Raw genomic sequence first — 21533 nt, 5'->3', positions numbered from 1 at the left:
AATGGCTTGGCAGGTCACGGACCCACTCTAGGGTAAGCAAGTACTTGAGTCTTGAATTTAGAGTAATGCAGTAATGTGAATCTTGTTTTTTTTATTTTAAAAATGTACTCATTCAAAGATGAACGGGAAAACAAAAAATTCAAAGTTATTTTAAAAAGCTAAATGGATAAAAACGCACCAATGTATTTCTATGTTACACATTTGCTCATGACGTATAGCTTAAACTCTGTTCTATTTACAGAGTCAACTCATACTGTTGTTTAAATGTGTGTTGTTAGGTAAAAGGCCATATAATCTTCAGTACTAATGTAGGTGTATTGTGTATGTACAGTACAGGTATATATTTGTGTTCTGTGTATGCACACACTTTGACATCGGGTGTGTACAGTCATCTCAGTGGAGCTGGGGGGTCTCGGGGCTGGGGTTGTTCAGGTGTCTTGACGCTGTGCTGGTCTCCGTCCATCTGTTGCTCTGAACGGTGAGTTCCTCAGGTCTGGGACAAAGCATATAGACACAACCACTGGAGTTTAGCAAGGGATATTGATCTCCGAATGTACCGGGGGAAAAGTGTGGTAACGCCTCATGATTTACATACATATAAAGCATTCATGTAATTATATAGTGCCTTATAGCCCACTTATAATGTGCTATGGCATTGACTATAAGCGTTCTTAACTCTGTTTTATAGATCATAAACTACAATGTAAGACTATAGTGCATAATGTATTCTATCCGTAGTGGTTTGTCATACCTGTGATGATGTCCTCCAGGGCCCCATCCTTCACCTGAGGCTTCACCTGCCTCTTCTTCAGCTCTGCTATCAGGTCCATCTTGGGCATCATGGGAGACTGGCAGGGGTCAAAGGGTAAAGCTGACACACTGGCAGATGTAGTATGGACCACACTAGAATGACTAGTCACTGGTCGATCAGTCATAAGGGAAGCTACAAAACGACAGTACTCCACCTCCTTTTACAACTGGCTGCATGGAATGTAGAGACTGTGGTGGATTGAGTTGGTATGGGTCTATAGTCTGTTGTCCTACCTTGTGTCCTGCAGCCTCTTTCTTTCTAGGGGAGGGAGACTCTGCTTGGATCTCACCGCTCTGGGCCTCCAGTCTCTTCTTCTTTTCATTATCCTTCTCTGCTTGCTGTGTGGGACACACACACAAAAACAGGTCATTAGAGGCCCAACGCAGCTGTGTGTAACCTGTAAGGAATGTGTAACCTGAAAACTAGTTGTTATTGGCAGAGAGGAGGGCAAACTTTCTTAACTTACCAGGTGGTCCAAAAAAAAACACCCCATCCAGCCAAACAGCTCTTACACCAAAAGTGCATTATCATAATTTTCACAATTTCACAGTATTATTCAAACCTCATAGTGTGTAACTATATATAAAACAAGAAAATCAAGTTTTTGACTGCACTGCCCCTTTAACAAACATGCATATAAATACAAAATGCACCCACAATAGACACAAGTTAAACATAATGAGCTCATTCCTTATCCTTTCCCATTACGGGGGCACCACCTCACCTTATAGGCCTTCATGAAGCGGACAAACGGAGGGAAAAACATGGAGGGTTGTGTGGTCTTGGGGTTCTCTCCAAAATACTCCACCACCGAGCCATACGCCTCCTAGCGGAGGAGGTGAGAGAGGAAGAGGAGGAGAGATGACGCTCACACTAAAATATGTATTGAACATCTTCTGTGGAATTATGTGTGTTGGATGTGTCTATTAAGTTCAAATGTTATGGAATTCCAACCTGAGCGGTCTTGCTGTCTTTGAGTAATGAGTCCAGTAATTCACTGTTTGTCTTGACAAAGTCCTTCAGCACTGTGTTGTCTTCCTGCACCAGGAACTCCTTTTTGGTCACTTCCATTCCTCTCTCCAGAGAGCGGATATCCTGAAGAATACTGTCCAGAGACACTGAAACACAAACACAGGAGAGAAACAAGGGGTCAGATATTCTCACTATGAAGGGCTGCATTTTTTTCAAGCTGTGTGTGTGTGTGTGTGTGTGTGTGTGTGTGTGTGTGTGTGTGTGTGTGTGTGTGTGTGTGTGTGTGTGCAACCGTTGATTGCGTTCCCGTACCTAGGCCAGCCTTGTCCACAAAGTGCAGCTCAGTGTGAAAGTTGTTGAGCTCGGGGTATTTCTCCTGGACGATGCTGGAGATGAAGTGTAGCAGGGTCTGGGACCGGTCAGTAGACTTGGTGTCCAGCAGCTGACAGGACAGAGACAAAGCGAGGAACAGATGGAGTCATCTCCCAAAGGTGGACTGGCCTGCCTGTCACGATACCATTGCGCCCTCAACAGTCCAAAACCTTGCTTTAGCTAATAGCAACTTATTTATCGTTATAGAGTTTAAGCCATCCTATTTCAAGCCAGTTAATCTCTACCTTAGTGATGGTTCTATTAATGTTAAACAAGGGAAACAATTTTGCCTCAAGAGCAGAGGGGTACTCACCAGGTCCAGACTCTGCAGGCGGAACCCATAGGCTGCACCCCTCTTACTGCTGTTCATGTAGTTCCCAAAGGCTAGGATGATCTGGAGAGGAGGAGCCAGATGCAGAATGTGTTACATAGACAGTGCAGGCCTGTTTAAAGAAGCTCTCTGATTGGAGGTTAGCAGCGACGTACAGGGATGCCCTCCACTCACCTCTAACATCTTCTTCAGCTTGGCCGAGGACTTAATGGACATGGATGCTGTGATCATGGAGTTCAGTTGCTGTAGGTGAGATTATGAATGACTACAGTATCAGATTCTGAAGAAAGTCATTGTCGTACAGATACAATTTCATTGTCTCTCCTGAGCAACTGACTCACCGGCTGCAGACGTTTGACGCTCTCGGGGAAGTTGCCCATGAAGGTGAGGGTGCTGATTCGCTGGGCCAGACGGGGGATCTTCCCAAAGCGCATCATGAAGCGGTCCTCCTCTGCAAGATCATCCAGCGGACGGCCCTCCTTCTCATAGTTCTGGAGGAGCTTCAGCTCGTAGTCTGACGGGACAAACCTCTCCAGCAGCTCCAGGAAGTCCAGCCCCAACGCCTGCTGGTCATACCTGGAGAGGAGGAGGGAAAGGAGGGAGGGAGAGAAGTAAGATAGTAAGGAAGGGACAAAAGAAGAGTGTTAGGGGAAGGTGGGATGAGGAGAAAGAGAATGAAGGGATTAAAGAGAACAAAAAGGCATAGATAAATTAAATGATTGAGAGAAATATGTTTACTAAGGAAAGGAACAGAATAGGAGCAGATATAGTTCCATACGTCTCTATAGCTGTGCAGATGTCTGCGGGGCTCCTGCCTCCCTTGCGTAGTGTGATGGCCAGGTTCTTGGCCTTGTTGCCCTCGATCAGGTTGACCTTGCTGGGGACCTTCTGGGCCACCTTGACCTTAAGAGTGGACAGAGCTGCTGGAGGACCCTGGGCCTTGGTCTTAAACTGCTCCTCAAACGCCTCCATGTTCAGCTCCTGACACAACACACATAGAGATGGTTAGAGAGGGAGGGTAAGGAGGGGAGAGAGACAAAGGGGGAGAGAGAGGAGGGAGGGTAAGGAGGAAGAGATTTAGAGAGAGAGAGAGAGAGAGAGAGAGAGAGAGAGAGAGAGAGGAGTAGAAAGAGGGTCAGGAAGAGGGGAGGAGAGGAAAGAGTGGAAAAAGGGGGTCAGAGGGAAGGTGAGAGAAGGGAGAATGGAAGAGTAGAGTTCAGTCAGCACTAGTATCTGTGTGGAGATTTGGTCTTACCCCTAAGACTTGCTCGTCGTCCAGCTCATGGAAGACCGTGCCAGTCACCTGGTTGGGCTTCAGGGCCTGCCAGTTGAGCAAAGGCATCCGGAACTTAGTCTGGATGGGTTTCCTGCTTTTACCTCCTGAGTGAAAGAGAGAGAGTAGGAGAGAGAATCAATCACAGTTGTCAATCGCCAGTGTACTAATTTTACCCTTCAGCAAATTAGACGTATACAAATTCATGAGATTGACTGACAATCTGATTAGCATAGAGCTCTCTCCTATTTGACCTCTCACACCCTAATCTCTTTAATCTCTCCTCTATATTCATGATCTCCCCTCTCAATTTTCTAATCTCTGCTGTAGATCGCTACTGGAGCGGAATAGGTGGAATGGTATCAAATACATCAAGCACATGGTTTCCACATGTTTGATGCCATTCCATTCGCTCAGTTCCAGACATTATTATGAGCCGTCCTCCCCTCGGCAGCCTCCACTGATATACACATGTAACTGCCAGAATAATGGAAACAATGAACTTACTATTATGCTTATGGTCATATATAAAAATGCTGGGCAGGCCATTATTTTGGCCATTATTTTGGCTACCATGGCTATGCCCTATTATGTGATGACAATGCCCCTATCTACAGGGCACGCATGGTCACTGAATTGTGTTGATGAACAATGCAAATCATATGCCATGGGCTTTTCAGTCTCAGATCTCAACCCAATTAGACACTTATGGGAGATTCTGAAGTGGCTTCTAAGACAGCATTTTCCACCACATCGACAAAACGCAAAATGATGGAATTCCTCGTGGAAGAATGGAGTCGCATCCCTCCATTCCAGGTCAGTTCCAGACACTTGTAGAATTTATTCCAAAGTGCATTGAAGCTGTTCTGGACCTATTAAGACACTTGATGTTGGTGTTTCCTTCATTTTGGCAGCTACCTGTATATCTCTAATGAAAAGAGTCACCTTACCGGCTTGGCTGTCTCCAGAAGGTGGGCCTCCTGGTGGGGGCGGAGGACCAGCGCCGGGTGGAGGAGGAGGTGGGGGCGGACCTCCACCGCGAGGAGGGGGAGGAGGAGATCGAGGTGGCCCACCAGAGCCATGTGGGAGAGGAGGAGGAGGAGGAGGAGGTGGAGGGGGTGGGGGAGCAGGTCCACCAGGCCCAGGAGGTGGAGGGGGAGGAGGAGGGGGGACAGAAGAGATGGCTGAGAAGGGAGTGGCATCAGGGACGTCTAGGCCAGGGGCAGTGGGACCAGTGGAGCTGAGCAGGGGCTCAGAGGCTGGGGCGGGGGCGTACTCGATGATGGTGACAGGCACCACCTGGAGGTCTAGGGCCCCAGAGGGGGTGCGTCCCAGGCGGATCAGCCCTCGGTCCTGCAGCTCCTGCACCTTGAGTTCCAGCTCAGAGGAGGGCTGGCTTAGACGCTCTCTGTCCCGCTCCCTCTCCTGGCTCATCTCCCTCTCCCTCTCTCTCTGCTGCAGAGAACTGACCTGGGAACAGGAGTCCCGCAGGCTCTCCTGTCAGTCGCACACAGAAAGGCAAGGAAAAGGTATTATCACAAAACCACACACATACCTTTCTGTCTGATACACTATATTGTAAACAGTCCACAGTTCATTGTGCAGACCTTGAGCAGCTCTGTCTCCTTGGTGGCTTGGAGGAGCTGTTTCTCCAGTTCAGCCATCCTCTCTGCAGACTGGCTCTCAATCTCCTCTAGCCTGGCACTCAGCTACAAAAACACAACATGCCAACACAACATTCGGAGGTCACAGACAGAGTCATAGAGTAATTACTGGCCTTTTTTAGATGTGTGATTTGAATGAACGAGACTGTGTGTGTGTACAGTATGTATCACTGACCTGCGAGTTGTGCTCCCGCAGTTCGTCCACATGCTCCAGCACCCCGCCCCTGTTCTCTGCATCCTCCAGCAGAGCCCCCACATCAAACACGTTGTCCAGGTAGGCCTGAATCTGAACCTGCAGCTTCTCACTCTCCGTCAGCTTCAGAGACTGACACACACACACGACCATCGTTATCATGGCGGTTTCATTTCCGTTTGAAGGAGTTGGTTTTGCGGTTGTGACGGTTCCATTTCCAACAATGAGACGAGAAGGATAAATGGAGCGTTTACCTCTAGGTACTGGTCCAGTCCGTGGTGAGTGAACTCATATTGCAGGTGCACACGGAAGTTCATATTCTCCACCGAATGCACCACAATGTTAATGAACTGCATGCAGGCCACCTGGCGAGAGGGATCATCATATTTGATCTTTAACCTTTCAGAACTACATTGTGAGTAAAATGCAAACACATCAGCCAGGAGGCTTAAAGCCGTTGTGTGTCCACGTACCATGAAGTCAATGTTGCTGTCATCGTTGCTAAAGTACTCCATCAGTTTCTCAAAGCGGTTCTTCTCTCCGCTCACCTAAGGGAAAGGACGTTCCTGGTTTCAGTAACACAATCGTGCACTTCAACAGATGTCCACACGAGTGTGCACGTTTTACAACTTGGTGAAGTGTGTGTGTTTTGTATTCATAGAAAGCTGATCAAATTGGTCCACTTCTGCTTTAACCATTTCTAACATTAAATCTATTGTTGGTCGTGATGGTCACCAACATGGAGAGTCTATGTCGATATCAGTTGAATAATTTCAGACTACATAACAGTTGAATAAAAGGGGCCCTTCAGTATGGTGAGGACTGGTTACGCACTCACAACATGAGTGTGTGTCTTCGTGTGAGTGTGTGTTTTAGAGTTCTAACTGTGCTTGGTGTGACTAAGACAGGGTGTGTCGTGTATCAGTCGTGAGATTACTTAGAAGAGAATAATCTTGGTCCCGAGAACACACGAATGAGTTGGGTAAGGTGAGATGATACAGTACATATTGGTCAAGTAAAGTCTGCTATAGTGTGGCTAAGATTGGTAAATTCCTTCACCTCCTTGAGGTTGTCGAAGGCGGCGAGAATGATGTCATGACCGTCCCTCACAAGACACACAGCAGCCAACAGCTCCAACACCAGGGCTTTGGTTCTGTAGAGACCAGGAATATAATACCACATCACACACACACACACACACACATCACATCACACACGCAAGCATGCACACACTCATCACACACACAGGTGTTCATACCTGGGGTTCTTGTTGTTGAGACTGAGAGTGATCTCGTTGACGCAGCGTGGGTGAGTCATAACTTGGTTGAAGCCCGACTGAAAAAGTGATAATTAGCGTTGGAATTTCACAATTTCACACTCCATATCACAGTCATGCCCACACACCACACAACACACACACAAACCTGGTAGTTCATGATGGCACGCAGACACATGATGCACACATGGACGTCGTCCCTCTGACTGGCCAATCGAGAGATCTTCTGAGTTCTCCTACTCTGGGCCAGAGAGGTTATTCTGCAAAGGAGATATTGAGAGAATGGAGGAGATGTTGGTCCCTGGTCAGAAGGTCCCACTTTGCAGTAGAATATTTTTTGGTGAGATTTATCCTGTGGTCTCTAAGGCTTGCTGGGTGAGACTCGGGTCTCATAACGGCTGATGGTTCTTACCGTACGGTCAGGGCGCGGGCTGCTCTGGTCATGCCGTGTGTAGGGGAGCTTCCTGCACTCTTATTCAGGTCCTCCATGGACCTCTCCGCTGGCTTCCCTCTCTCTGACAGTGTTCCCCCATTCTCAGCACCCTCCAAGTCAAACCTATAGACACATTCCCAAATACACAAACATATAGTCACGTATAGATAATCAAACATTAATTCTACAGGACCAGTCAAAAGTGTGGACACACCTACTCATTCAAGGGCTTTTCTTAATTTTTACTATTTTCTCCATTGTAGAATAATAGTGAAGATATCATAACTACGAAATAACACAAATGGAAACACCCTTTGCCTTGATGACAGCTTTGCACAGTCTTGGCATTCTCTCAACCAGCTTCATGAGGTAGTCACCTGGAATGCATTTCAATGAACAGGTGTGCCTTGTTAAAAGTTAATTTGTGGAATTTCTTTCCTCAATGCGTTTGAGCCAATCAGTTGTGTTGTGACAAGGTAGGGATGGTATACAGAAGTTAGCACAATTGGGTAAAATACCAAGTCCATATTATGGCAAGAACAGCTCAAATAAGCAAATAGAAACGACAGTCCAGCATTACTTTAAGACATGAAGGTCAGTCATTACAGAAAATGTCAAGAACTTTTCTTCAAGTGCAGTCGCAAAAACCATCAAGCGCTATGATGAAACTGGTTCTCATGAGGACTGCCACAGGAAAGGAAGACCCAGAGTTACCTCTGCTGCAGAGGATAAGTTCATTAGAGTTAACTGCACCTCAGATTGCAGCCCAAAAAACAGACACATCTCAACATTAACTAGTCAGAGGAGACTGCGTGAATCAGGTCTTCATGGTCGAATTGCAGCAAATAAACCACTACTAAAGGACAGCAATAAGAAGAAGAGACTTGCTTGGGCCAAGAAACACGAGTAATGGACATTAGACAGGTGAAAATCTGTCCTTTGGTCTGATGAGTTCAAATTTGAGATTTTTGGTTCCAACCGCCATGTTTTTGTGAGACGCAGAGTAGGTGAATGGATGATCTCCGCATGTGTGGTTCCCACCGTGAAGCATGGAGGAGGAGGTGTGATGGTGTGGAGGTGCTTTGCTGGTGACACTGTCTGTGATTCATTTAGAGTTCAAGGTGCACTTGACCTGCATGGCTACCACAGCATTCTGCAACGATGCGCTATCCCATCTCGTTTGAGCTTAGTGGGACAATCATTTGTTTTTCAACAGGACAATGACTTAAAACACACCTCCAGGCTGTGTAAGGGCTATTTGACCAAGAAGGAGAGTGAGGGTGCTGCATCAGATGACCTGGCCTCCACAATCACCCAATCTCAACCCAATTGAGATGGTTTGGGATGAGTTGGACCGCAGAGTGAAGGAAAAGTAGTCAACAAGTGCTCAGGATATGTGTAAACTCCTTCCAGACTGTTGGAAAAGCATTCCTCGTGAAGCTGGTTGAGAGAATGCCAAGAGTGTGCAAAGCTGTCATCAAGGCAAAGGGTGACTACTTTGAAGAATCTAAAATCTAAAATATATTTTGATTTGTTTAACACTTTTTTGGTTACTACATGATTCCATATGTGTTATTTCATAGTTTTGATGTCTTAACTATTATTCTACAATGTAGAAAATAGTAAAAATAAAGAAAAACCCTTGAATGGGTAGGTGTATCCAAACTTTTGACTGGTACTGTATACTGTACGGGATTGTGTTAAGACAGAAGGGGAGAATGCAGGGATACTCACGAAGCGTCACACTGGGCGTAGGACAGGTAATCCACCAGTACATCCAAACCCTGGTTCTCCTCATTCAGAAACTCCTGGGCCCAGCTATATAGAGAGAAGGAGAATTAGAACCCGATAGTACTTTAATACTTTAAGGACACTTGAGTCAGTCGTACTGACTGATGGGATAACTGTGGGACCAGTCCTGGTCAAACCTAACATAGCAGGCGTAAAAGAAAAGCCTGAAACTAGATCCCCCTGGTCTTGACGAGAAGAAGAAAGAAAGAAAAACTGTCAGGGGAGGTTCTCATCTGCATTGTTCAACCAATCCAGTAAATGTGGAGGATGAGTTAAGATAGTGTCCCCTTATTAACGTCTGAAAGCGGAAGTTGCGTCACAGTCTCTCTTTCCATTTCCCATGAAAACCGGAACATCTGGTTGTTGGGGACTCGGCAGAGGCTAATCCTGGTCCAGTCACTCACCCAATATGATTAGTACGGAGGGAGATCTCCAGCTCTCTCAATACCTGGGTGGACTCCTGGACCCGCCTCTTGAACTGAAATAGGCCAAAACCATACAAAGAAGCTCTATGAATGAAGGAAACGCACAAACCTTTATATCAGTAGGTCAGAAGTTGTTCTAATGAGACTGGCCTTATATTACTGGCTTAATGGCTTTGTCATAAAATGCAAAGACATACTACTACTGTAGATGTAATATAATTATCCCATTGTTCTAAAACACGCATATTTACTTCTTGAAATCCCTGGCTATGGTGAGAATGACTAGAGGGGGGTGGGGGTGGGGGGGGGGGGGGTACTGAACACCCACCCTGCGGGTCACTCCTCCTTGGTCCTGATAGAAGCTCTTGATCTTGGTCAGATAGGTAGAGGGAGGGTTCTTCACCTGGAACCGCTCCTGACCACACAGAATGGAGGGAGGAAGGAGAAGGGGATGAGGGGAGGAGGGGGAGTGAGAAGACAAATGACAACGAGCACCGCAAACCACTCTGTTACCATGCCAACCTGCTGAAGGGAAACGTGCTTACCACAGGAACCCATCAGAGGTGTCGTGTTTTGCTAGAAGACTTTATGACCTTTTTGCACTCTAACCTACATTACATATCGGCAAACGGACAACAGCAATACACATTTACTTTTCTTCACGGTTATGTCCGTATGCTGTGTTTTTAGAACACTTCATCTCAGATACAATCAGGGGTTACTCTTCATTTTAACGGTTGGTAATAAACCATTTATAAGGCATTTACAAAAATATTAGACACCATTTATGGTTAGGGTTAGGTATGGGTTAGGGTTAAATAGTGCTCGCTTTAGATTAGGGACTGCAAAAATACCTTACTTATGATTAGTAAATGGTTTATAAATGTGGAAGTAATGATTAATAAATGGTTTATTACGGACCGTTGAAATAAAGCATTACCCAATCATGTAGAACTGTGTATGTACTAGTGCATGAACCAATCACCCCATGTAAGGCTCCCAACAAGAGGTAATGTTCTTACCTGATCACAGATCAGCTCCCACTTCTTGTCATTGTCATACTGACTCAACAGTTTCAGCTTGTCTGGAGGCAAGTTCATATAGCTCTGAGAATAGAATAAGGTGCACTTCAAAAACCTACATCAATAATGACATGAAACTGTTACTGTGACTACAACTGGGGCCTTTGGGGATCTTGTATTTAAATGAACTCTGAGCGGTCTACAATGGCATGTTACTCAGTAGACTTACATTACGCAGTGCCTGCATAATAATATAATCTTAAATAAGACTTTTCTTTCATTTCTTTCTTCACTACCAATGCTTCCTGTTCATGCCATGCTGTTCAAATGTGATCAGAAACCACAGATGTCCCCACCAGAGGTATTAGTGAATGCTATCATCATCCTACACCAAGGAGATGACTCACTGTTTACATGTATTGCTGGTAACTAATGGAAACCATATGTGAGCATGTATCAGGTCTAGTCATGAGCATTTTCAAACACATACAGATAATGCTTCTCCATTCATCATTGAACGTAGCGGGCCTATACAGTAGTCGTTTAGCCAGGATCTGTTTGAGTGAGTTGGAAGTGGATTTAACCTGATTGATTCAATAGTTATTAGTCTCTATGACAGGTGAACCACGTGGCCCTTTCTACAAGAAAATATGGTGTGTTTATATCAGGTGAGGCTGATTCAACTCTGTCATGCCTATTGATTAACATGGGAAAATAAAAAATACATTGTAAGCATCAGTCTCATGTGACACGACACACACAATAACCCCATAGATGTTGCCGGCCAAACTAACCGCTAATGAAAGTTGTTTATTTAAGGCATCTAAGACGAGTGATGTTTAAGTTGAGGCAGTCTTGGGCCTACTAAGAAAGGGTGTGGACTGTGGTTAGATACGCTGAATTGAATGTTCTCAAGCGACAGTTTGTGGCTTCCTCTTTACACGTTAACAAACCCTTGAGGTTTGACATGTGTGCCCCAGTTAACGTGGGCTTTGCTGGGGACATAGATATAGGGTTTGGGTGGGGTACAGTATGGGAGGGACCGATGGTGGATTATGAAGGACAAAGACTAGCAACAGAAAACGAAATAAATGTACTCAATGTGTATGTGAATATTTGCTGTACATACACGAGGTTACTCATACACACATACACATTCAGAAAGACATATAGTCTTGTACACATTAACGCACGCGCACACACATTTTTGAGTATGTTTCGTTCCATTTGAGGCCGATTGGATGTACTGCCAAATTCTGTATAACGACGTTGGAGGCGGCTTATGGTAGAGAAATTAACATTCAATTCTTTGGCAACAACTCTGTTGGACATTCATGCAGTCAGCATGCCAATTACACCCTCCCTCATAACTTGTGGCTTTGTGTTGTGTGACAAAACGGCACTTTTTAGAGTGCCATTTTGTTGTCACCAGCACAAGGTACACCTGTGTAATGATCATGCTGTTTAATCAGCTTCTTGATATGCCACATCTGTCAGGTGGATGGATTATCTTGGCAAAAGAGAAATGCGCACTAACTGCTTGCAACCCAACTTCTTACAAGTTCTGTTAAATCCAGCGATATAAAAGGGATCTCTATTGCTGACAGAGATATTATCATCAGTCAATTTACAGATGACACCACCCTTTTTTTTAAAGATGCTGACCAGATTCCTAGAGCAGTCGATGTGATCAATATTTTTTCCAAAGCATCTGGTCTTTGCCTAAACCTTAATAAGTGTGAATTGTTTGCTGTTAAAGACCGTGTGAAACCCTCTATATGCAATATTCCAGTCAAGGAAGAAGTAACATACCTTGGGATTATCATATCTAAGGATAAACAGGAAAGCTGAAGGTATCTCCAGACTTACTTATGCAGCCCAGTCCCGACATCTTGACAACAAAATAGGTAAAGCTGTTGACCAGATGCTTTTCAACTTCGTCTGGAAAAATCGCACACATTATATTAGGAAATCTGTCGTTATGAACGCATATGAATATGAATATAATTTCTTTGATTTTCCTACTTTGAATAATAGTGATAAATTGGGCAAAACATTTCTTAAAGAATTATATTATATTATATCTCCTCCCATTTTGGTGGCTTCAATTTTATGTTACTTTGTAACTATAACATTGATAAGATTCCTACAAAATGTGTATTCTTCCCGTGGTCGTTAATATATAAACATAATTTTTCATCGCATAGTTATTTCATTTGGGACAATAGGATATTTTGTATAGAAACAAGTCTTTATTTTTTTAAAGAACTGGTTTAATAACAGAAACAGACATTTGCATCCTGCAGCACAAACTCCAAATAAGTTCTGGGACACTGTAAAGTCCATGGAGAATAAGAGCACCTCCTCCCACCTGCCCATTGCACTGAGGCTAGGAAAGACTGTCACCACCGATAAATCCACGATTATTGAGAATTTCAATAAGCATTTTTCTACGGCTGGCCATGCTTTCCACCTGGCCCTACCCTGGTCAACAGCTCTGCACCCCCACAGCAACTTGCCCAAGCCTCCCCCATTTCTCCTTCATCCAAATCCAGATAGCTGATGTTCTGGAAGAGCTGCAAAATCTGGACCCCTACAAATCAGCAGGACTAGACAATCGGGACCCTCTATTTCTAAAATTATCAGCCGAAATTGTTGCAACCCCCATTACTAGCATGTTCAACCTCTCTTTCTGAGATCCCCAAAGATTGGAAAGCTGCCGCGGTCATCCCCCTCTTCAAAGGGGGAGATACTCTAGACCCAAACTGCTACAGACCTATATCTATCCTAACCTAGACCTTTCTAAGGTCTTCGAAAGCCACGTTAACAATCAGATCACCGACCATTTAGAATCCCACCGTATCTTCTCAGCTATGCAATCTGGTTTACGAGCTGGTCATGGGTGCACCTCAGCCACGCTCAGGGTCCTAAACGATATCATAACCTCCATCGATAAGAGACAATAGTGTGCAGCTGTATTCATAGACCTGGCCAAGGCTTTCGACTCTGTCAATCACCACATTCTTATCGGCAGACTCAACAGCCTTGGTTTCTCAAATGACTACCTCGCATGGTTCACCAACTACTTCTCAGACAGAGTTCAGTGTGTCAAATCGAAAGGCCTGTTGTCCGGACCTCTGGCAGTCTCTATGGGGGTGCCACAGGGTTCAATTCTCGGGCCGACTCTTTTCTCTGTATACATCAATGATGTCGCTCTTGCTGCTGGTGATTCTCTGATCTACCCCTACACAGACGATAATATTCTGTATACTTCTGGCCCTTCTTTGGACACTGGGTTAACTAACCTCCAGAAGAGATTCAATGCCATACAACTCTCCTTCCATGGCCTCCAACTGCTCTTAAATGCAAGTAAGAATAAATGCATGCTCTTCAACCAATCGCTACCAGCACCTGCCCGCCATTCCAACATCACTACTCTGGACGGTTCTGAATATGTGGACAACTACAAATACCTAGGTGTCTGGTTAGACTGTAAACTCTCCTTCCAGACTCACATTAAGCATCTCCAATCCAAAATGTAATCTAGAATCGGCTTCCTATTTTGCAACAAAGCATCCTTCACTCATGCTGCCAAATATACCCTCGTAAAACTGACTATAATACCAATCCTTGACTTCGGCGATGTCATTTACAAAATAGCCTCCAACACTCTACTCAGCAAATTGGATGCAGTCTATCACAGTGCCATCCGTTTTGTCACCAAAGCCCCATATACTACCCACCACTACGACCTGTATGCTCTCGTTGGCTGGCCCTAGCTTCATATTTGTTGCCAAACCCACTGGCTCCAGGTCATCTATAAGTCTTTGTTAAGTAAAGCCCCACCTTATCTCAGCTTACTGGTCACCATAGCAGCACCCACCCATCGCGCACCCTCCAGCAGGTATATTTTACTGGTCACCCCCAAAGCCAATTCCTCCTTTGGCCACCTTTCCTTCCAGTTCTCTGCTGCCAATGACTGGAACGAATTGCAAAAATCACTGAAGCTGGAGACTCATATCTCCCTCACTAACTTTAAGCACCAGCTGTCAGAGCAGCTCACAGATCACTGCACCTGTACATAGCCCATCTGTAAATAGCCCATCCAACTACCTCATCCCCATACTGTTATTATTATTTTTTGCTTCTTTGCACCCCAGTATCTCTACTTGCACATTCATCTTCTGCACATCTATCACTTCAGTTTTTAATTGCTAAATTGTAATTATTTTGCCACTATGGCCTATTTATTGCCTTTCCTCCCTTATTTTATCTCATTTGCACACACTGTATATAGACTTTTTTTCTATTGTGTTATTGACTGTATGTTTGTTTATTCCATGTGTAACTTTGCGTTGTTGTATGTGTCGCACTGCTTTGCTTTATCTTGGCCAGGTTGCAGTTGTAAATGAGAACTTGTTCTCAACGTTAAATAAAAAAATAAAAAATAAAATAATCATATCCTGCTGGTGAGTCAACTTTTTAATGCAGAAGGACCGTTACTCAATTATGAGGAATTTTTTTCTCATTACAATATCCCTGTTACACCTAGAGAGTTCGCCATAGTCTTTGATGCTATTCTATCTGGAACTCTCATGTTGTTTAGAGGTGTAACCAGATCTCACCTTGACCTACCCTCGCTTAATCCAGTTGACTCTCCAATAGGAACAATGTGTTTCTCCTTGCTCTCTCAGAACAACAGATCTATACGTGCTTTATTTCAAAGCGATATTGTATCCATTCCTTATTTCACAACTTACTGGAATACATTTGTCAATAATAGCTGTTAGAAAAAAGTCTGGTTATTACCACACAAATACCTGCTTGTTAACAATGTCAAAGAGGTCTCTACCTGTGAATGGAACTTACAAAATCATATAATTGTATGAAATTGAGTAGTCAGTAAAATTATATATCTGTGAGTGTAGTTTTAATCAGAATTAGGGTAAAACAATATATCTGTACAATATGTCTTTATGGTATCTTAAACACAGACTGTCTGAGCAAAATTCGGACCTGACTAGAGATTTGGGAGAGGAGAGCGAGTACGCCTCAAGGTCCCAAGGTCTCCCTAATCTCTGTCGGCTGGGTAGTGAGACAGTATGTGCGTAGGATACCTTCTGTTTGTGTGTGAAAGTATGTGTGTAAGAGCCAGTATAAAATGAATGGTTTTGTACAACAAACCAGCACTCTCGTAAATAAACTTTATGACTATTGTAGCTGGGCCTCCGTCTGTTTCATTTCAACCAGTATCTTACAAATCCTGGGTTGCAGACAGAGTAGTAAAATTGAATTGGGTTTTGAACATTGAGAACATAATTCTCGTAACAATTTGGTCCTTCGAGAGCCGGATTCCAATACCTGTCCCTGCCGTCCGAAGGTACCACGCCAAAAACCGTGCACGGGCGGGTCATTGACCCGTAAATAAAAGACCTGTCCCCTGACATTGGGGTTCTATAAGGTCGGCAGAGACGATGAGGGAAACTAACCTACATTGCTTTTCCCAGTCTACGAGATGAAGGTCAGTAAATCTTTATTCAAGAATTATGGGGAATTGACATTTGGGCTACATTCAGAAATATATTTGATTGTTTTTGTGTAGTTTAGGTGTTGATTTTAATATTCCCATAGGGCATTCTTACCTGGTGACCTATTTTTAGAATTTTGTGTAGAGAACCCTGATATAGGTAGTATTCTAGGCAATTGGAAAATAGGACTTGGGTGTAGAGCCACCTAGGCAACAGAAGGTCAGAAATGACACGATACCAATGTAAACTAGATCGGAAATGACACATACCAATAAAAACTAGGTCTGAAATGACACGAGGTATCTGCAGTACCAACGTAAACTAGATCCGAAATGACACGTACCAATGTAAACTAGATCCGAAATGACACGTACCAATGTAAACTAGATCCGTAATGACACGTACCAATGTAAACTAGATCCGTAATGACACGTACCAATGTAAACTAGATCCGAAATGACACGTACCAATGTAAACTAGATCCGAAATGACACGTACCAATGTAAACTAGATCCGTAATGACACGAGGTATCAGTGGCTACCACCAAGACTATCAGTGGACACTACCTAAGTAAACTAACAGAAAGGAGAAAGGAAACCTAATATAGCGGAGTGAGATACGAGATATTAACGTCAAAAGAACAAGGAACAACAGAAAAATTGGCTGCTGATTAGGGATTTACGACCCCTGGAAAATAGCTTATAGGTTATATACGGGTGAGACCTAATGTCCGATCGAAAGACACCTCTATAGATAAAGTTTCAAGAAAGGAGATATACACATTAGAAAAGGTCGTTAGCAATTGAATAAGAGATTAAAGAGACACACACATAGTCAGGCAGGAGGACAACTATAGTAATTGGGAAATGGGAAAAAAAGAATGATCCATAAGTATAACCCTGCGAATCATTACCTGAAGAAACTTTAAAGAGACATTAACATTAACTGGACCTTTTGTGTTGAGCATCCAGAAACAGTTGTGCATTTATTTTGGAACTGTCTACATGTAAAGAAATTATGGCAAGACATTCATAGTTTATAATTGTTTATATTCTTGATGACTTTGGGTTTTTTTTTTAATGGGAGAATGTGCTGCTCGGTTTCCTGAACTATAATCGAATTTCATATCCATAAATGTAAATTCACTAATAAAAAAAACACTCCTCTGCGTTTTCTATAAGGAATTCGAGCAGTACATTAAGACCATTCTACATTCTTCTAATAAGAAAGCTGTAAAAACAATCAATTTGTGTGTATGTTTTAAGGTCTTTGGATAATCTATCATTTGTTGTTATACCTAGCATATGTTATCATTGTCTGTTTGTATACTTCTTGTATGTATACTGATTTTTCTGCCATAAAAATAATTTAAAAAGACATGCTCACTAACAGGGATGTAAACAAATTTGTGCACAAAATATGAGAGAAATAAGCTTTTTGTGCGTATTTCTGGGATCTTTTATTTCAGCCCATGAGAAATGGGACCAAAACTTTACATGTTGCGTTTATGTTTTTGTTCAGTATAAAAATGCTTTCATTTTTGCATATGTTGTATCTTAGATCCTATTTGACACAATCTGAGGTGTTTGTGTTGTGCCCGCCATTGGTTGAGGCACAGCATACTCTTAAATATGTTTATATTCACTCATAAAAATAAATCAAGAAATTATTAAATAGTTACAATCCATGTTTGTAAGCTTTTAAATGATTTCAAATGCAACTGTTTAACTTTTCCAGTGAGGAAGACATGGATTTCTCATGGTATGGCGGGGTATGCAAAATGGGTCAACTTTGAGCTCTTCCATCTCCTAAATGTTTTGGCACTCAGGTGCGAAAATTTACTTTCTCACCACTTCCACCATAGGAGAATATGTATAGAAAGTTTAGTTGAAATCAAAAGGGGTGTGGTCAAAAGTGATTGAAATCAAATGGAACGACCCATATCTCAATTTAGAGACCCTATACGGGTACCACAGTATGAGTAATAATACCCATAAAACTTATCAGTCAAACAAGGAAATGGTTCCAATCGTTTTTACACTATTCATTTTTCCCATAGGGGATTTTAGAAACACTTTAATGCTAATTAGCTGCTAATGTGGCTATCATACAGAACTACAAATGCCATGATGGTCTGGACGAGACTGCCAAATCAAGGCAAAGGTAAGAATCTCTGGATTATCTATCTAATGTAGCTACATTTTAAAATTAATAAATTGCCTACATTTCGTTAAATTGATAATTATTTGAATTATCTTATGCAAGTTTTAAATTGACACAATAATTGTTCACAAAAGTGTCAGCTAGAGATGAAGTGCAGGAGCTTGCTGGGATTTGTAGTCTTGCATGATGTCTACTTTGATGCTAATTAGCATTTTCTAATCTGAGAGTAAATAGAGCCGAATATATTGATAAAAGTCACCTTGTCCGAGAGAGATTTACATGGTTATCAAAACGTCAGGGTAAGCCTACACGAAACACAGCCCTTATTTTAAGTGTTTCTAAAATCCCCTAGGAGAAAAATGAATGATGGAAAAATGATTTTGCTGTTTGATCCCTAGGTTTCATGGGTATTATGACACTTCTGCTGTGGGGCTCTATTTAGAACCCGAGGGGAAGTCCTGTTCTCAGTTTCAACAGGTTGTTCCATTCTTACTGTCACTCTGAGCCCGGACACTCCTCTCAAAAAAGAAACATCATTACTTTGACCTAATATCTCTTCTCACACATTGCCACATACCTAAACATATCTGCTTGTGTGAGGGCTCTAAGTGCCGTATTAGGTCTGTTTGAAATCCAGACTAGAGCAGGTAGCATTTACTGTTGAAAGAAAGAGGAAGTCAGGTCATGCGCTGAAAGAGCAGGCTGGTAGAGAGGACAGTGGGCAGGAAATGGCTTAGGCTAAATAAGTGTCCGTACAACAGACATATTAGCTAATAGTTATCACACTGCACAGACAGCCTACATGCATTAGACATAAAAGTAAAAGAAGGTGAAGGTGCATGCATGAAAAGATAGTTTTACTGCCAGGATGTCACGTCTTTCGTGTGTCTCCATATCTAGTGCCTAAATGTGGGATTCAAACTGCTTGCGCTACTCATGATTTACTAATAGTTTCTACAGATAAGGCCTCGTTCCCCTGAGATGTCCTGCTTCTTCTGTAGAAACAGCCGTGCTTCTAGTATTGGATTGATAGCATCATGTTGTCCTCCATAGGTGTTAACTGATGGGAAAGGACATGTGAAATATTTGAGAAACATTTGCCTTCCTGTCTTAGTCTGTTGTCTCTTTCGTGCAAAATCTAATGCTCAATCCAGCACTGTGCCCTTGTGGTGTCTCCGGTTCATCTATGAGGGAGGACTGCAGTCGAAGGTCTATGAGATCATTTGAACACAGGCTGAGCAGAGAGGCCGATTTCAAAATATCTAAAAGAGGATGTGAGCTTTTGGATGGGATTGAGGCCAACAAAATGTCAGCTCTCTTTACTAACATGACTGGCTGCAGTGAGAGAGACTGCATTGTTTTTTAACAGGAACAAGCATTACATTGACAGAATAATTCAAATGTGAAGCTGAATCTATTTTCTCTCAGACATTTGGCACCCAGCATATTTAAGTGAGTGATTTCACCTGTTCCTTTAGATATCAGTGCAATACATACAGTAGGTGTGTGATGCATCTAAAGTCCTGTGTGATGTGTCTGTATTTCTGCGTGTTGGTATGCATGATGTTTCTCCCCTCCTGTCCTGCCACTCACCAGAACCACACTGAAGCGCTCCTCCAGCTCGTCCTCTGGGGGCACGGGCAGCTTGGGGGGAGCAGGCTGCTTCTTCTGCAGGGTCGGGGTGGGGTCACTCAGGCCCGTTCCTGACCCCACAGAGTGCTTGGCCTCCCTGTCATCTGCCTGCTCTATTCCCCCCGCCGCGTTCCCCATCACCAACCTGAACAGGTAATCCAGGGGAAAGGTTAAAAGACACTTTTTATCTGGAAGTGCTAATAGGCCTAACTCCAAAACAGACTGAAACTCCAACGCAGATGTCTGCAAACCTGTCCACACTGAAAGAAGTATCTAGTTAGTTCCAATGTAGGGCAGTCCAATGAATTTCCCCAGAAAAAGAGAAGGTGAATAAAAAACAGGTCTTGGAGTCCTTGGTCCTTCAACGTCTCTGGGAGATTAGGCGGGTGGATAGAACAGTCACTGGCCTACTGCAATTGTCTTGGTCCTGAGGTGAGGATGTTTGATGGAGCAACATCTTTCCTCCTAATCCCGTATCTCCTCCACTGTCCTCACTCTCGGCTGGACAACAGGTGTTACTAGGAAAAAAAATCGGAACAAGTTGAAACCTGAAAAGTGGCGCCTGTTGAAGCAAGATGTTGTTTTTACTATTTAATTGTTCATAGTTCCTACAGTGAGCTCATCACAGACAGGCGGGGCACGGGCGTTACAGGAAGGAGAGGGGAGTTTGACGCAGTCGTTGCAACAAAGGCAGAAACCGCATAACAAGAAAAAGCAGAAGAGTAACTTCCTGCTGTGTGTGAGAGAAACAAAACTACAAGGGGGTGGAGAGAGGAGACTGAGGGAGAAGCAGAGAGGGTGTGGTTGGAGAAGATGGACAAGAGAGTAAAGTGGAGGGGTGGAAAAAAGAAGGGATAACGGAAGACTACTACATAGGTGTATTGGGCCCATAGTCATATGAGCTAGGAAGTAACTACACATATCTGGCCTCGTGGATGGTCTGTGCATGCCAAATGGTAGAGGGTGGATTAAGTAAGGCCTTTTTATCATTACTTTCCTGACTTCCCATTGTTAGGAAACCACTACCAGAACATAGCTTGTGGGAATGTGAGTGCAGTTGCTTTTTACTCAGTGTACCCTCAAAGAACATTCCAAGAGCGCTACCCTGTGTCAGATATTCACATTGCTACCCCTAGTGAAGTCAAGGCAAAATTGCCCATGTTGTTACCATGTGATGGTGAATCAATTGCTGACAATCAGAACACCAACAAGGTCTTAGTAGACACTTTCTACCAGACCTAATTGATTAATGTCACTGACTGGCCACTCACCAGTGTTGCAGAGCAAAATCAGTTACTGGTAAAAAAAAAAAAAAAACGGCAGCAGGCCTACTTCCAGATATGAAGAGCCTATGACTGCGTTCAGACAGGCAGCCCAATTCTGATCTTTTGGCCAATTACATCAGAATTTCATCACATCAGATATTTTTCAGGGCTGATCTGATTGGTCCAATTAGTGAAAGCAATATCAGAATTGGGCTGGCTGTGTAAACGCAGCCATATGCCGCGTTCAAAAAACGGGAAAATCTCCGACTTCCGACATGAGTACGTTCAAAACAACTGGGAACTTTAAGAGTGGGAAAATCGATTTGAACGGTCATCCAATACGGAAATCCAACTTTGGAACCCGGGGCTCTTTCTATATAT

General features: G+C 43.4%; 1 protein-coding gene across 1 annotated transcript; it reads right to left on the bottom strand.

Annotated features, from left to right (window-relative positions):
• Window positions 1-56: 56 nt before the first annotated feature.
• On the bottom strand, window positions 57-21456 carry LOC110538218 (formin-like protein 1). The gene is made up of 25 exons (XM_021624885.3): window positions 19849-21456; window positions 10564-10647; window positions 9870-9956; window positions 9521-9594; window positions 9060-9143; window positions 7305-7448; window positions 7041-7152; window positions 6875-6951; window positions 6676-6769; window positions 6090-6164; window positions 5871-5981; window positions 5599-5748; window positions 5367-5468; window positions 4710-5256; window positions 3742-3866; window positions 3265-3467; window positions 2828-3062; window positions 2661-2729; window positions 2469-2549; window positions 2096-2225; window positions 1766-1929; window positions 1536-1637; window positions 1045-1149; window positions 752-848; window positions 57-493 (listed from the first exon to the last, which is right to left on the bottom strand). Exons 1-25 carry the CDS (start codon window positions 20023-20025, stop codon window positions 429-431), a joined length of 3294 nt encoding a protein of 1097 aa, XP_021480560.3. The 5' UTR covers window positions 20026-21456; the 3' UTR covers window positions 57-428.
• Window positions 21457-21533: the final 77 nt, after the last annotated feature.

This window comes from Oncorhynchus mykiss, chromosome 12 (assembly GCF_057628025.1).
Source record: "Oncorhynchus mykiss isolate SJ-2025 chromosome 12, ASM5762802v1, whole genome shotgun sequence".
NCBI lineage: Eukaryota > Metazoa > Chordata > Actinopteri > Salmoniformes > Salmonidae > Oncorhynchus > Oncorhynchus mykiss.
Note: the sequence above shows the minus strand (reverse complement) of the source record. Positions and strands in the feature narration are given on the sequence as shown.